The sequence below is a fragment of the Gymnodraco acuticeps genome, unplaced genomic scaffold, assembly GCF_902827175.1.
Source record: "Gymnodraco acuticeps unplaced genomic scaffold, fGymAcu1.1, whole genome shotgun sequence".
Classification (NCBI taxonomy): Eukaryota; Metazoa; Chordata; class Actinopteri; order Perciformes; family Bathydraconidae; genus Gymnodraco; species Gymnodraco acuticeps.
In genome coordinates, this window is record NW_022990337.1 from 360088 (window position 1) to 376306 (window position 16219).

The following is a 16219-nucleotide window of genomic DNA, read 5'->3' on the forward strand; positions in this document are numbered from 1 at the left end:
TGGATTATTACATATTAAACCTGTTATCTATTACATTTACTGCAGGTCTATGTGTAGTTATATTTGCATTGTATACATTTGTCTAATACCTATGTATCTGTTTTCTGCTGTTTTAGAGCAATGAATGTGGTGGTAGCTACCATATGGAGAAAACTGGGTTGGAGCGCTCCGTGGCTCATCTTGAGCGGCATGGACTTGCAGTGGGCACGATGGTCACCGACCGACACGGGCAAATAGCCAAGTGGCTCAGAGAGACCTACCCCCACATTGAGCACCTCTATGATATCTGGCATGTAGCAAAAGGTTTGTGTCAGCATTTGACATTTGACTAAGTGACATATACATCGCTTGAGTAAACATTTCTTAGTATGTTTAGCACTTGGCTCTCTGAGCTCTCTTATGGCGCATTTCCACTGCAACGGGGTAGCCCCGTTTAAGCGTCCTCGCTCAGGCCCTCGGGCTGCCTCGCTGGCCGTCCGAGGCCGTGGCGCATTGCCATTACAGTTTAGGACCTGGGGTAGCAACGCAGTGTAGGCGGGGCGATCGGCTTTGTTTTTGTTCACATTTCGAGTTGTTCCGTCGAGCTCCCGCTGGATTTGATCATCCCCAATGAGATGTAGGAACGTCGTCACCTCCTCGGTCGACCACGGTGTGCTTTTCTTATTAGACGTAGCCATTTTTGTAGCTCATCCGTTTACAAAATGCTGTTTATAAAAATGCTGCAAGCTTGCTTCTAAATATATATGCGACGCTAGGGATGAACTCGCACGCGATCTTGTGACGATTCTCTCTGACCAATCAGCAGTCGAGAGTGTTGACGTCACTAGTTCAGCCCTGGCCCTGGTCTGATAGAACCACGATTTTATGGGGCCGGAAAAAGAGGGGAAAAGTACCCGCTAGCCGGTACTAGGCTATATGGAAAGGCCACCAAAAACTGGCCTGGCCGCTTGAGGACGGTTAAGGACGCTTAAACGGGGCTACCCGCTGCAGTGGAAATGCGCCATTATATGTGATGGAATTCTTAACACACAGATATGATATAAATGTAGACACATGTAGGATTATAAATGCAATCATGTAATTGTTTTGTGGCTTGGTTATGTATTTGTAAAATAGATAAATATTTACTTTCTACATTTTATTTGCAGATACTGAACCTGATAAGTAGTCTATACAGCTGTGATAAGTTTGTGAACATATTGATGTCCTTTAGATTTAAACTATTTATTTAATGCAAATATCTGTTTGTGCCTCTATATATTTCTAGGATTTTCCAAAAAACTGCTTGCGGCGTCCAATGAGCGGGAGTGTCAGGTGCTTCGCCCATGGATAAAGAGTGTGAGCAACCATATGTACTGGTGTGCGGTGTCGACCCCTTCTGGTCAAGGAGCCCAGATTGTTGCAAAATGGGAGTCGGTTGTGTCTCATGTACAGAACGTACACACAGGCCATGGAGACCTATTCCCGTCATGCATCCATGGCAGGCTGGAGGGGAGGGAGTCCCACAAGAAATGGCTGGAACCATGTGAGTGTTTTTTTTCCCAAATGTAATATATAATTAGCATATACTATATACAAATCCTGAACTGTAAATATACATGGCTACACATTTTAAGTTACTGATAATGGATCAATATAATCAGTTGCCAGTAATCAGCAACAATTCTTTGTGCAGTCTCAAAACAGAAATGTTAGGGACCAAAGAAAATAAATATGAGGGATTTTTTTCTGTTAGGTTATATAATATAGGATCAAAGGTATCCAAAATGGCAAACAGTCGTATTAAAACAGGTTCTTGTATTTAAATACAACCTCATCCTTTTGCAGTGGTATGTAAATATGATATATCCAGGGCTGCACATAACTGGTGCGCATGCGCACCTCCGCCAAAAAAAGAGCACCGGGTCATTTGAAACAAAGCGCATTTGCGTACCAACATTGAGAGATGGAGAGAGAGAAGGGAGAAGAGAAAGGAGAAAAGAGAAAATAGAAAATAGAGGAGAGAGAAGAGAGAGAGAAAGATATTTGCGAGTTGCATATGAACTCAGGGCCGGCCCGTAGCGCTGGCTAGATGTTCGCCTAGGGCGCCAGATCTGGGGAGTCGCTGCGCTGGCAGCTCTGGGAGGGAAAAAAACATTTTGACCGTTGGGGCTCATCCTAATTTTCGGCCTTGATGTAACAATATTCATAATTAAGTAAATGTAACACCCTTTTCACCCCGGTTACACGTTTCATTTGCCCTGTACGATGGGCGCTGTAAGTGATGAAAATGGGGGATGTTGGCTTATCTGGCGCCCGTAGCTCACAGCCAAAATGCGAGGGAGAGAGGGAGGGTGCACCGGTACCAGCGCTGTTGTTATTAGAATCTGGTGCCGTGCTAGCTGCTCTAACGGATAAGAAGAAGATGTTTCTACAATAATGTGGAGGGAGAGTCCTCTCCAGTCAGACTGAGAGGCTGATACTACAGCTCAGTGAGGTAAAGGACTCTTAGTCTAAGTTCAAACGGTTTGGTCACAATTGATGTAAACACATATTTCCAAGGCACTCCTTTATAATTATTGGGATGAACAGGTTTCAAATCATTCCAATGTATACTATAGGACAGTAACCAAAAATATCCTTTAAAACTGGAGATATAAAAAAAAAATGCATAAATAAATAAATGTTAAGGTAAAATAAGATATGAATGAACAACACAAATAAAATAAGTTACATTAATTTGTTATTGGCTATGGTAGGTGATTGGTTATGTTCACATACTTATTTGATTACATCCACTTGTCTAAGATGACAACAGAGACTTTCGACCCAAACCCAGCTGTTGACTTGTGGATGCAAGCAGCTAATCGCAGACTCAACCAGAGAGGAAGAAGTAGGCCTACATCATCAGCTACCATGTCTGACAGAGAGGAAGACAGTGAGGAGAACAGTGAGGAGAACAGTGAGGACAGCTTGTAGGATTACTGGTCGTGCTAATGTTGTCTTGTGTTCACCTCTGCATGTGTGTTCTGTGTTCACCTCTGCATGTGTGTTCTGTGTTCACCACTGCATGTGTGTTCTGTGTTCACCACTGCATGTGTGTTCTGTGTTCACCTCTGCATGTGTGTTCTGTGTTCACCACTGCATGTGTGTTCTGTGTTCACCTCTGCATGTGTGTTCTGTGTTCACCTCTGTGTGTGTGTTCTGTGTTCACCTCTGCATGTGTGTTCTGTGTTCACCTCTGCATGTGTGTTCTGTGTTCACCTCTGCATGTGTGTTCAGTGTTCACCTCTGCATGTGTGTTCAGTGCCGTGTGTCTGGCAAATAAAGTCAAGACCCCCTCAAAAGTTACGGTTTATTTCATTTTAAGGATGAGCACCAAGCAACATCTCCAGGTGCTCCTTTGAGAACCAGGGCAAAAAAGTTATGTGCACCCCTGGACATATCCAAGTTTCCATAGGGTAAACTTTTAAAAATCTTTTTCAGCATCCAAGGCAGCAGTCAAATTGGAGACGCTGGTGTGCAACAAAACCCTGTGTAACGACATTTTGAAGCTATCTGGGGGCTCCCAAACATCAGCAGTGGAGGGATTCCACAGCCTCCTTATCCAGTTTGCGCCGAAGATGTATGTCTTCTCCTACACAGGAATGCTTTGTCGGTAAGTTTATCACCATTGATCCGGCTTACAGTGTTTTAAAAATAACCATGAGGTCTAGCAATAATACATATTTTATATGAAGTAGCCCTTGAGAAACTTCATTGACAAGAGGCTGGATTGAAATGAAATATCGAAGTATTTTGCAAATGTATGTTAAATTCTGTTTTAAAAGTAACACAGGTACACATGCTTATAACAATTGTAAAAAGGAAGGAAGCCCCCCCCTCCCAGTTTGTATGAATCCCAGTAATAAACAAATATTAAGACATAATTATGCTCCAATTCTTATTGCAGGATACTGATTGCAGCCCTCCACTTCAATGAAAATGCCAACCGGGTACAAGGCGTGACAAAGCCTGGGGAAGCCATGTATAGCATCAAGTACCCAAAGGGTAGAAAGGGAGCAGCAGTACTTCGCAGAGTGTTGGAAAGTCCAACCTATGGTGAGTGAAATTTGTAATAATGTAATAAAGAAAAAGTAAAGACAACATGATGTGGTTGCTATGCACATTGTATCAGTGACATTCTGTAACATACAACCTTGTAACATTACCAATTCCTTCCTCAGACAGAGATAATTCATTAAGGCATTTATTAAGGTTTGCACAGTGATGGGCATGACTATTGTGAAGTGACGCAAGAATCAATTACAAAATTGCAACAGCATGTCTTGAACTATTTCAATTGGCACTTGCAGAATATGCCCAAGAACTCCTGGCAGAAGGAGTGCACAGACAAGGAGAATGTTGAGGCAGAGTTCGCAGTGGAACCAGTGATTGTGCCACCCCCACTTTGTGCCGAGTTCCCACATCCCGAGAAAGCAGACTTTGTGAAGCAACACCTAAGTCGCTTCAAGAAATAAATGAGGTTCATCAGGTTCTGGCTGTGGCTCTTGAAATCCCTGGTAGTCGGGTGATGGGAAGGTATCACGGATCTTCACCACGACACAGGCAGGCAGTGGTACCCTGATTTGCTTGCCGAGGTATCCCCAGCACCATCGTACCAATTGGCGGTAGGCAGTGTAGCGTCGACGTCTGTAGGGAAAAACATAGGGAGAGTGAGTTATTAGTTTTAATATGCATTACATTACGAAGTGTAAGATGTTCATATCTGTAAAATAGTTTTGTGATGAGTGTTACGTGCCGTAGTGGGTGCTGGTGTGTGTGTGTGTTTCTCTCTCTCCCTGATTGTCTCCAGGTGCAGCCTCTCCCCCAGGTGCTCCCAATCACCAATCAGGACCTCCATAAAGGACCTGAGGAAGGCTGCAGTGGCCCGCTCCCCTTCTCCTCTGGCTGCATGTGTGCAGCATGGTGTCTGTCTCTGTGTGAGGCCTAGTTTAATGTGTGTGTTGCTCATTGTTAGGAGATGTGCTCCAGTGTACCTTGTTTAATGTAGTCACTTTCTGTTTAAAGAAAGTTGTTATAGTTTATTTTGCAAGTTGGCTGGTGAGCCCTTTCTCTTTGTTTAATTAAAAGTCCATCTTGTGGCTTCACAAACCGGTTTCCTCTCCTTTTTCTCTTGCCCGGTTGTTTTTGTGTTTTGTTACTTCTCTTTGGTTCCCCTAGTCCAGTAGGGAACGTAACATGTGGCAAATATAATAAGTACTATGGCAAATGCTCACAAAAGTGACAGTGAAAGATGTCTGTTACCACTTGAAGTAGTAATGTTTCAGTGGGCAAGCTCAAATCTGTAGTGGTATTGTCATCAGTGTACATGGTCGCCTACTTGCATCAATATGGTATGAACAGTGTATAGTGTTTGCACATCAGAAGTTTAATTTGTTGTCAGATTATACATACTCGTGTGGGGATTTGTTGAGGTGGCCATGGTTCTGCTTGTAGTATGAATAGGCCACGTCCAGCACATATTCATTTAGGCAGACTGCCTCAAATCCAGGGTGCTGTGTGATGCAGGATCCCCCATGGTTGCCATTGAGTGCCTGGACCTTTGCCAGCTCTGCAGCATACACACTCCTGTACTGTTTCCAGGTTGTCTGCTCTGCAGCATCCACATGTGCACCTTGAAAACAACAGTTGTATTTTTAGAAATGCTGCATGAATTGTAATAAACATCAGTAAAATGTGGTATATATTGTGTGTGATAAAAATCATTATAAACATGATTCATCACATATTTGCTGTTTGTAATTTACCACATCTTTATTTTATTAACATGCATTAATTAATAGGAAGCCAACAATTAATTGTTGCCTAATGGAATATATTTTACTCCAGAAGCTATAGATTTGCACCCCATTCAACCCCATTGGCTCCGTAAATAAAATAGTTTACAAACCATTCCACATTGTTCAGGCGTAGATCGAGAGGTATCTGGCGATCGTCGGGCGGGTTGTCATCTCCACTGTCCGACTCGGAGTTCGTTTCACCCGATTCAGAGGCATATGGTTCGAATCGGTAGGGCATATAGCCAATATCGTCTACAATGTCATGAGTATCACTTTCCGATCCTTCAGCCTCATATGAGCTCTCAGACACGTTCAAAAGTAAACTGTCTGTCTGAGCTGTCTGCTGTGTGCGCCATCGTGCGTTTACATGCAGCTGCTGGGATCCTGAACGGTGCCGCTGGAGCGCTGTGCCCGCAATGACGTCACACGTAATTTGGCGGGACTTGAAGAATCCTCGAGAAGATCCAGAAAATGTTCAACATTGAAGGGCAGATTAATGGTTATCAAAGTACAAATATCCAAAATCAGTTCAGTAACGGTTTTCAAGGGGACAATATTTACTCAAATGTATGGGTTTGGATGATGGGGGAAACTCGTGTCACAGGCTCTTTAATTCTGTCACCTGGGCTTGTATTTTTTGAAACTCTAGGTGCATGTTCCTCCATCTCTGCTCTTGGTGCACAGACTCTTTCTCCCATTGCTGATCTCTGGATGTATTGAAACAGACAAGAGACTTCACCATGTTTGTCAATTCCTCCAGTTGCTCAGGAGTTTTGTCTGCTGTCGCCCCTTGCTGGACCGGTGCACCGTCATCTGGCTCCATCTGTTTCTCTGACTTCTTTCTTCCTCCGGGCATCTTTGTCTTTCCTCAAAGTGTTTGTTAGGCCTTTGCTTCTGACACCACTTGTTAGAAGGTGGTAAGGTGAAATAATTGCCTGCTTAAATGACATCGCCAAACACTTTTCCATTCATTGCATTATGCCTCAATAAACAAAGCTTGGATGAAAATGCATGGCTTCTCTACTCAGATGATGAGTCTTGGTCAGTTTGTGCCTCTACTAAACACTAGGTTTCTAGCAGGGCACAGGATTGGTCAAATTGTGAAGTAGACATTGCTGAAAAAGAACAATTATTGATACCTCAACTAAACCTGTTGTAGATGTCGTGGGCTCGTCCGGAATTTGAACCCGGGACCTCTCGCACCCTAAGCGAGAATCATACCCCTAGACCAACGAGCCATGACGAAAGGCAATTTGTCTGTCTTCCCCACGACAGCCTGCTTAAATGACAATGCAAAACACTTTTCCATTAATTGCACTTTGTCCTCAATGAACACAGCTTGGATAAACATGTATGGCTTCTCTACACAGAAGATGAGCCTTGATCAGTATTGTGCCCCTACTAATCACTAGGTTTCTAGCTATGGCACAGTATTGGTCAAATTGTGAAGTCCACATTGCTTCCAACAAACTTTTTTTGCTACCTAAACTTAACCTGTTTCCTCATCTTTGAAGACATCCTGGGCTCGTCCGGGATTTGAACCCGGGACCTCTCGCACCCAAAGCGAGAATCATACCCCTAGACCAGAGGTGCCCAGTACGTCGACCGCGGGGGCAATGCTGGGGACATCGCGAGTCATTCATAAAAAAAAAAATCCTGTTCCGTTAAAATAGACAAAACAGGTTTTGATCCCTCCTCCCTTGGCCTCCCTGCCACTTAATTCAGGAGTTTACTTGATTGACAGAAAAAGCGACCTATCGCTTTCCAGTCTGTTAACCCAGAATGCAAAGCGATACAAAATCAGTCAAGTGCCGGGAAAACTCAAATTAAGTTAAAGAGACAAACAAGAGACAAACAACAAAATGAGTGCGGGACCGAGCAAGAAGCTAAAGACAAACCACTTCCACCCAGAATGGGAGGAAGAATATTTGTTTGTGATGTCACATTCAAAGGTTATTTGCCTTATTTGTAAAGCAAGCGTCGCTCTGCCAAAGAAAGGTAACGTGGAGAGGCATTATCGGAGTGTTCACAAGGCATATGACAGCGACTTCCCTCCGAGTAGCGAGTTGAGAAGAGAAGGTCTGTATTATTGCTACACAAACATTATCTCGTAGTCTTAGTGTCGCCAACTCGTTTCTAACATGCAAAAAGACAAACAAATGTCGGTGTATTTTCGATCCTTTCCAATCGAGACGAGATCTCTCTCCCCGTCTGTGCGCGAGGGGGCGGGGCAGTTTACACACACGCGGCTGCTACATGCAGCAACACACGGAGGAGATGGCGGAGAGAAGCGCTCCAAGGTGTGGTTAAATGTTACCCGTCTTGAGGACAATGCTCCTTGCCAAGAGAGTTCAGCATGTGAGGGCGGTAACACGAGCAATGTGTCTAAACATTTAGCAAAAGTGCTCCACATTCAGACGGAGGAATGCACCGGGTTCGACTGTCTTTCTAGCAGCTCTGTAGCCCCATCCACGAGGAACGTTTCCACGTCAGGTGTTATGTATGCTAGCAGCAACACACGGAGTTAACTCAATGATTCAAACATGGGTTAATGATGAGAGGAAACTGAGTTACTCTTTATTTTGTTAACGTTTCAGCTATTCTGTTCACAGTTCTGTCATCAGATTATGTAATACCATTTGTTAAAACATTGTTGTTTCTTTTGATGTGAAATATTATTTATTTAATTTAAATAAAAAGCAATGTTAGTTTTGTTCACAATTTGTTAATTTAATAATATATGTATTTTTGAATCAAGTATTAATCTTTATTGTCTTGTTAGTTTCCACATGCCTAAAACAACCTCAAGCTAAATCTAAAAGTTGATGGCTAAACAAGAGCGTTTGAGAAATTGTGCAAGGCATACAGTAATAGTCCGAATAGTCGATTAGTCGTTTCATTAATCGATAGATTAATCGATTATCAAATGAGTCGTTTGTTGCAGCCCTATTATCCCATGTATAAATAAAACGTGTTATTCAGCAACCCTTGCAATTTGGGATTTTATTTTTGGTTGGTAGACCTCGGTGAGCTGGTCATTTCAAAAGTAGCTCACCAGCCCAAAAAGTGTGGGCACCCCTGCCCTAGACCAACGAGCCATGACGAAAGGCAATTTTTCTGTCTTCCCCACGACAGCAGCCAGTATTGTGTGGGAAAGAGGTTGCACCCAAATTTAGGCTAATCAAAGTCATGACTCATGTTTATAAAACTTTTTCTCTTAACAGTTGGAAATGGAAGATGAAGATACAATTGACGTGTTTCAACAACAGACGGGAGGCCTCATTTAATCCACTGCATTGTTCACCATTTTCCTTTTCAACACAACCAAGCTTGCGAGACACAGCGACTGCTTCTTTGACACTTGTTCCGTTATCTCAACAGAGTTAGGGTTACCCAGTTTTGGGAATGGGGCTGCATTTTCATTTGGTTTCTGTTATGAGAAAAACATTTTTTTAAATGTTTTTATAGTAGTGAATGTGTAGGAAAATGTTTGATTAATCGTTTGACTAGGCCAATATTCACATTTTGGGAAGCCTTAAGAAGTTCTCAGTGAAATAAACATCTGTATTCTCTAATAATAGGCCTGTCAAAATAAAAATATTGTCTTTTTCCAAATGTCTTCTCTTTTTTTGTGTTTAACTGTGCAAGACCAGATAATAATTTTGTTGCATAATTAAGAGTTTTTTTTTACCAAGTACCCTTTGAAACATTTAAAATGTATACAGAGCACCACCTCATTTATGTCCCATGGAATAACTTGATTAAGCCTATTTTTACCCTCCTAAAGTCTTGGTTGTGTTAAAATAACACAAGAGAAAATGGATTTGAAAGATATCTGACAACTATTGAACGTATTTACAGATTTATGAGATTAAGTTCAAATCAATTTTCTAATTTATTTAGTTTGTTTCAAATACTTTTTTTTAGTTTGGGGGGAAAATATGGTAGGGTTATTTCATTAAATACATTGAAAACGTCATAGACCTTAGGGCAGAGTGACACAGCTCACACTGAATAGCTGGACTATTTATTTATTTATGACTAAAGGTTAGTCTCCATAATCTTCACCAGTCGGAGGTCAAAAATCATCTATTTTTTACACCTTACACTGCATTTGCAGGTTGTCATGATGATCAATGCTAATAGATTAGGTAGCATGAAAGGGATGGAGAGGGGTCTGCCTGCAGACCTCCACTCTCAGGACAGTTCCGGTGCAGACCTCCACTCTCAGGACAGGAAGTGCACGCTAAGAATTCCAAAATAAAATCACCACTATCAGTACAGTGCCACTTTCCAAACAGGAAATGCACGCAAATACAAAATAAAATCGGATCGTGACACTTATTATATACATAATTACATATGTATGTATATATATATATATATAGATATATACGGACACCTTGTATTGTTGTTACTATCAGTACAGCCAGTGGTGTAGTGGGGATTTTTTTACTGGGGGGACGCTATTTTAATTAGGTAATCCCAAACAATGCCACACAAGTGCGCATGCGCGCAGTGCACTCACAAAACGGGCAGACAGGTCCACAGAAACTACCGGTATGCTTAGTCCTACTTTAGTTAGGCGCTCAACACACACAACAGACTCAAAACCATGGACACACTGGCACATAAGTTACATAAACAATGTAGGGGGAGGAAGAAAAGAGAGAGATAGAGAGAGAGGAGAGAGAGATACGATATCGAGAGAGCGAGAAGAACATCGAGAGAGAGAGAGCGCGAGAGGCTCTCTCTCTCTCATACCGTCTATCTCTCTAGCTATCTCTCTAGAGAGATATAGCTCGCTCTCTCTCTCTCTCTCTCTCTCTCTCTCTCTCTCTCTCTCTCTCATAAACAAACAAAATTCCCAAAGTTGTCCTGAAATTAACTTATCAGAAAAATCGTTTAACGAAACGAAAAATATAGCCTACTTATGCAAACACCATTGAATCTGGACTTGAAATTATTCTGATTAGGCCTAGCCTACATTGCAAATAAGCAGACAGCGCTGCTTTTCACACACACACCTTGCGTTTTGAAGACTGATAAATCCGAAATGGATGAACAAACTTTGCAGCCCAGTTTCCCAGCTTTGCAGTCTATCCACGGGTAGCCTCTTGTTTCCTCCGCCACATCTGCTCCGTCCTTACCTCTGGGAAAGGTGAGCTTGAGCTAGCCAGGGGAACGTTGCTAGCGCAGCTAACGTTAACGTTAGTGCTAGCATTATCCACGTCTTTAGGCGGCTCTTCTGATGATGTATTACTAGCAGCTTCACTTGTAGCTTCGGTGCTGCTAGCCTCTTTCTTCTTGTGAATTATATTCTTTTTAGAAAAGAAGTCAAGTAAAAAATGTTTGCCTGCCATTATAGAGCTTTTTCGTTAGAGTTCTTGAGGGAAAGAGCTGCCGCAAAATCGTCAGGCGGCGAGCTGGCTCGCCGTGGGTGTGTCAGTGACACACCCCCAGCTCGCCGCCAACAAATACACACTTGCAACTGATAACACTGGCAATGATTTTATATTTATTAGACTATTAAAAAAAAGATCATGCTCCAAATAAGTGGGGGTATGGCGTACCCCCGCGTCCAACGCCCACTACACCACTGAGTACAGCCGCAGCGCTACTTTCCGAACAGGAAATAAACGCAAATACAAAATAAAATCGGGACACTTATTTTCTATAGTATAAGTCCCCCACCCCAACGCAGCACACCCTCCCGGCCATCAGAGTTGAACCCGCAGTTCGGAGGAACCGACCACCAGAGCACCGGCACTAGGCCGGTGTGGAGGCCCTCCGACAGTGGGTCGCGTTTGCGATTCGATCAGTGAGAGGAGAGGAGAGGAGAAAAATGCATCAAAAATGGTCAAAATCCGTTAATATATGGATGAGTGGGGGGACACCCGAGACCGGGCAATGTCCCCGGTAGAAACCGGGTGAAATAGCCAAAAAATAAATAAATAATAAAACCGGGGAAAAGTGGAAAAAAGTGTCCGAAAATAGGCACTCGTGAGGCTGGCAGAGTCCCATGTCAACTCCCGTTACATTCCTCCATGGTGTCATTTGAGCGAAAAACGTTTACGAGAACCAGGCTGTGGGGGTCAAAAGGGCTTGACCAAGGCCGACCCAAAGTGCACGGTGGGCGGACTCATCACCTCCGTGATGAGTCTCCATTGTGATTTGAAAACTTCCATCAAACGAGTTCTTCGGTGGGCGGGAAAAAAACCGCGTCATAATCGTCACTTCCTGTACTGACAGTGGAGGTCATAGATATATCATGAAAAACACACATGCAGAGGTGAACACAGAACACACATGCAGTGGTGAACACAAGACAACATTAGCACGACCAGTAATCCTACAAGCTGTCATCACTACCCTCCTGACTGTTCTCCTCACTGTCTTCCTCTCTGTCAGACATGGTAGCTGATGATGTAGGCCTACTTCTTCCTCTCTGGTTGAGTCTGCGATTAGCTGCTTGCATCCACAAGTCAACAGCTGGGTTTGGGTCGAAAGTATCTGTTGTCATCTTAGACAAGTGGATGTAATCAAATAAGTATGTGAACATAACCAATAACCTACCATAGCCAATAACAAATGAATGTAACTTATTTTATTTGTGTTGTTCATTCATATCTTATTTTACCTTAACATTTATTTATTTATGCTTTTTTTTTTATCTCTCCAGTTTTAAAGGATATTTTTGGTTACTGTCCTATAGTATACATTGGAATGATTTGAAACCTGTTTATCCCAATAATTATAAAGGAGTGCCTTGGAAATATGTGTTTACATCAATTGTGACCAAACCGTTTGAACTTAGACTAAAGTGAACTATCTAAACACTCAGAGTCCTTACCTCACTGAGCTGTAGTATCAGCCTCTCAGTCTGACTGGAGAGGACTCTCCCTCCACATTATTGTAGAAACATCTTCTTCTTATATCCGTTAGAGCAGCTAGCACGGCACCAGATTCTAATAACAACAGCGCTGGTACCGGTGCACCCTCCCTCTCTCCCTCGCACGTTGGCTGTGAGCTGCGGGCGCCAGATAAGCCAAACCCCCATTTCCATCACTTACAGCGCCCATTGTACAGGGCAAATGAAAGGTGTAACCGGGGTGAAAAGGGTGTTACATTTACTTAATTATGAATATTGTTACATCAAGGCCGAAAATTAGGATGAGCCCCAACGGTCAAAAGGTTTTTTCCCCCCTGCAGAACTGCCAGCGCAGCGACTCCCCAGATCTGGCGCCCTAGGCGAACATCTAGCATATAAACGATATAAACACTAGATGACTCACCCGCGCTGCTGGCCAATGGAAACCGACGTTGCCACTTGGCTATACACACACATGGTATTTATATTAAATATTTGCCGGTGTATATATTTCCATTTATTTTATTATATTGTTAATATTTAAAATAAATTATAAATAAATTATAAAATTAAAATACATTTATATTTTATATATAAAAATCGGTCTCATGTTACCACTCTGTAAGCCAAGAGTTGTTAATTTAGCAATGCCTTAGCTTGAAGAACAGGGACACAACTAATGACAATAGCATATGTTGGTATATTATTTAGATATTCACACCTTTATCAGAAGAACCAAACCAACATAAAATGTCCTCACAGACAGGCCAGTTCTGTCTAATTTATCACAATTATTTTTGACATGAGATCTTCATATCATCCTAGTTTTGTATTTAGTTTCTAGATTTGTAAACAAATCCAGAACCTTTGAAATATGTTATTGAAAAAAGACCAAGAATAATATAAACTGTACCATGTGTCCTTTTGTGTCCTTCTGTAGTCCATTTGTGGTTTGTCTTGTCTCACCCCGGCTGATATATCACAAAATCCACTGTTTTAAATTGTTCCCTATATTGCCCCTATGCCCCTGTAAGGTGTCCTTGGGTGTTATGAAAGGCGGCCCCCCAACATAAATGTATTATTATTATTAAGAAGAACAACTTGGTGTGGTGTGGAGGGGATGTAAGAAGCAGGAGCAGGTGGGGAGAGATGGGGCTTCAAGGTTCAAGGTTATTTGTTTTAAATGTGTCTTGGAGATAAGGACCAGCTGCACACAATAAAATACAGTATAACACAAAACCAATAAGACACACGGTGACACACGGTGACACATGGCACACCAACAATCAATCATCGTCCAGCCTCAGCTTTGGTATTCTTTCACAACCATGTTATGGGTTTATTAGACTGAGCAAACATAAACATATGTGGTGATCCCACGGGTTCTTGTTTGCAGACAGCGGCGATTGGAGCATCCGTAGGCTGCACAAAAGTCTGGCATAGTCAGGTACTTCTGTAAACACAAAGCCAGCAAATTCCTGTATCATAATGCAAGATGTTTTTAACAAGCCAAACCACTTGGAAGAAATCATGTGTAACTTAAGTTATGTTGAAAAGAAAGAGCAGTTCTGCCTCTCCCACTGGTGTAAAGTTGCTGGGTAAACTTTGTAATAATAGGTCTCACTCACAGCCTCTTGTTATTAGGCAGCTAATAAATACAACCACATACACAAAGAAAAGCTGCAATTTCAACATGTCCAAGCATCCTGTATCATAGCCATGCTAATAATGTTTATAATAAACCAAACCGTTTGTAAATCAGTCAAGATTTCAGCGAGTTAAGAGTATTTTTGTGCAGATCACTCACCTTACAACAGCTACCATAACGCGAATCAGAGTAACTGTTGACTGTAGCAAGATGGCGGCCGGTCAGCTACGCTGGAAAATCTCCCATGAGCCATCTATTGTTTATATTAGGGCTGTCAATTTAACGCGTTAATAACGCGTTAACGCAAAAAAAATGTAACGCCACTAATTATTTTAACGTGATTAACCAATCAGAGGCTTTGTTTTGGTCCTCTCGTCCCGGAGAAAAAGGAGCGACAGGATTGGACGATTTCAGCCGCGGTACACGGTGATCATTTCATGTCTCGTTTTTTATGATGGTGTCCCTATGTCAGGACGTAAAACGTCCTCCAAACTCCCCTTCTTCCCGTTAAAACACTAAAACTGTGCAATGATTCTCTGTCTCCGTAGCATTACCGTGGTATACTTATGCAACACATGTACGGGTTCAATTTATGAACATGAAGTATATTATAAAAATCACACAGACTTTGTAAATCAGAAGCTATGTTGTCGTGTTTTATGCGGAAGAAATGGTTTTACCATCGTTAATGTTGAATATTCTGAGCGTTATGTTCCTGTGTGATTGTGTTTGTTTGTTAAAGTGAGCACATAGCAGTACATTGTTTCTTAAATGGCCTAATCTGATCTGTATTATGAATGGCATGGATTAAGACCAGCCAAGGGAGTTTCCACTCCAAACAACTGTTTGTCCACATAAGAGAATGTTTTAGTTGAGAACTTGGCTTAATCTGTGAAACCGCTCTTAATTAATTACATTTAGACTAATATAAAACCCGGATTTGAAACCTGTTTTATTTTTAATCTGCAGGGAAAGAGTCCTCTCCAGCTGAGAGGACAGATTTTATTTTAGTGAACAGTGTTGATCCATGGTTGTGTTTTTGAGAAAAGGGAAGGGACGTTACAAACCTCCATGTCAAACCTCAAGGTGTGCACTTGAGGGGTCAACCTGCCGAATGTTGATTTGAATTCATGTTGAATGAATGCTTCTCTTCTTTTAGTCAATGAATAAAAGCATTACAAAGTGATTTGTTTCCATTGTGTTATTTATTTCCTGTTTCCAGCTTCAGCTCCATCAGCCCTTATCCTATGATACTGTGGTAGACCTGTCAATCACAGTGTAGACCCGCCCTAAAGCCTGATTCATGATCTATTTTACAAAAAGAACCTCATGCTGTGTTCAAAAACTTCAACGAGAGTCTAGAAACTTGACAGGGAAGTGTTAAAGGTCCCCTATTATACTATTTTTCATCAATATATTATAGGTCTCAGTTATAACACATGTACCAAACAGATCATGCATTGCAGCATCCCATAATCCCCTCTGTTTCCAAAGTGCTGATTCTGTGTCTGTTACTTTAGATGAAAATCATTTGGATTTGAACGATGCGAGTAAACACAGCTGAAAGCCGCGGTGACACTTCAGCGATTAGAGCGAAGCGAATATTGGCATGGCGTCCGGTGTGAACGCAGCATAAGCCTTAATGAGCTGTACAATACACTCATGTTAACATCTGAAGAAGGCCTCCAAGCTCCAAACTAAGTGAAATATCTCAAAAAGTGTAAAAGATATGACACATCTGAAGAACAAGTTTTATAGCTGAAGGTCTTGTGATCATTTTAAAGTTGGAATGCATATCGGAGAGAATGCAGATTTAAATCAGTTCTGCGTTGGCTTTTCAGACCTGTATTATGATGCTTGTAAGATTCTGTAACCTCC

The 16219-nt window shown here is 42.0% G+C and overlaps 1 protein-coding gene and 1 non-coding gene across 4 annotated transcripts; one reads left to right on the forward strand and one right to left on the reverse strand.

Moving 5' to 3' along the window:
* Positions 1-177: 177 nt before the first annotated feature.
* On the forward strand, positions 178-9437 carry LOC117550857. Of its 3 annotated transcripts, XM_034223424.1 has the most exons (6): positions 178-303; positions 1268-1525; positions 3466-3637; positions 3932-4080; positions 4206-4236; positions 4335-5133. In XM_034223424.1, exons 1-6 carry the CDS (start codon positions 210-212, stop codon positions 4411-4413), a joined length of 783 nt encoding a protein of 260 aa, XP_034079315.1. In that variant the 5' UTR covers positions 178-209; the 3' UTR covers positions 4414-5133. The 3 variants fall into 3 exon arrangements, with proteins under 3 accessions (XP_034079315.1, XP_034079317.1, XP_034079316.1); XM_034223426.1 differs by lacking the exons at positions 4206-4236; positions 4335-5133 and adding an exon at positions 9047-9437; XM_034223425.1 differs by lacking the exon at positions 4206-4236.
* trnap-agg lies at positions 6989-7060 on the reverse strand. Its single transcript has one exon. It is a non-coding gene; the product is annotated as a tRNA-Pro (tRNA).
* Positions 9438-16219: the final 6782 nt, after the last annotated feature.

Excerpts from the sequence above, each read along its gene's own strand:
- LOC117550857 (XM_034223424.1), top strand. The coding sequence starts at position 210 with ATGGTCACCGACCGACACGGGCAAATAGCCAAGTGGCTCAGAGAGACC. Across the intron at positions 304-1,267 it reads TATCTGGCATGTAGCAAAAG|GATTTTCCAAAAAACTGCTT; the intron begins GTTTGTGTCAGC and ends ATATATTTCTAG. Across the intron at positions 4,237-4,334 it reads TCATTAAGGCATTTATTAAG|AATATGCCCAAGAACTCCTG; the intron begins GTTTGCACAGTG and ends TGGCACTTGCAG.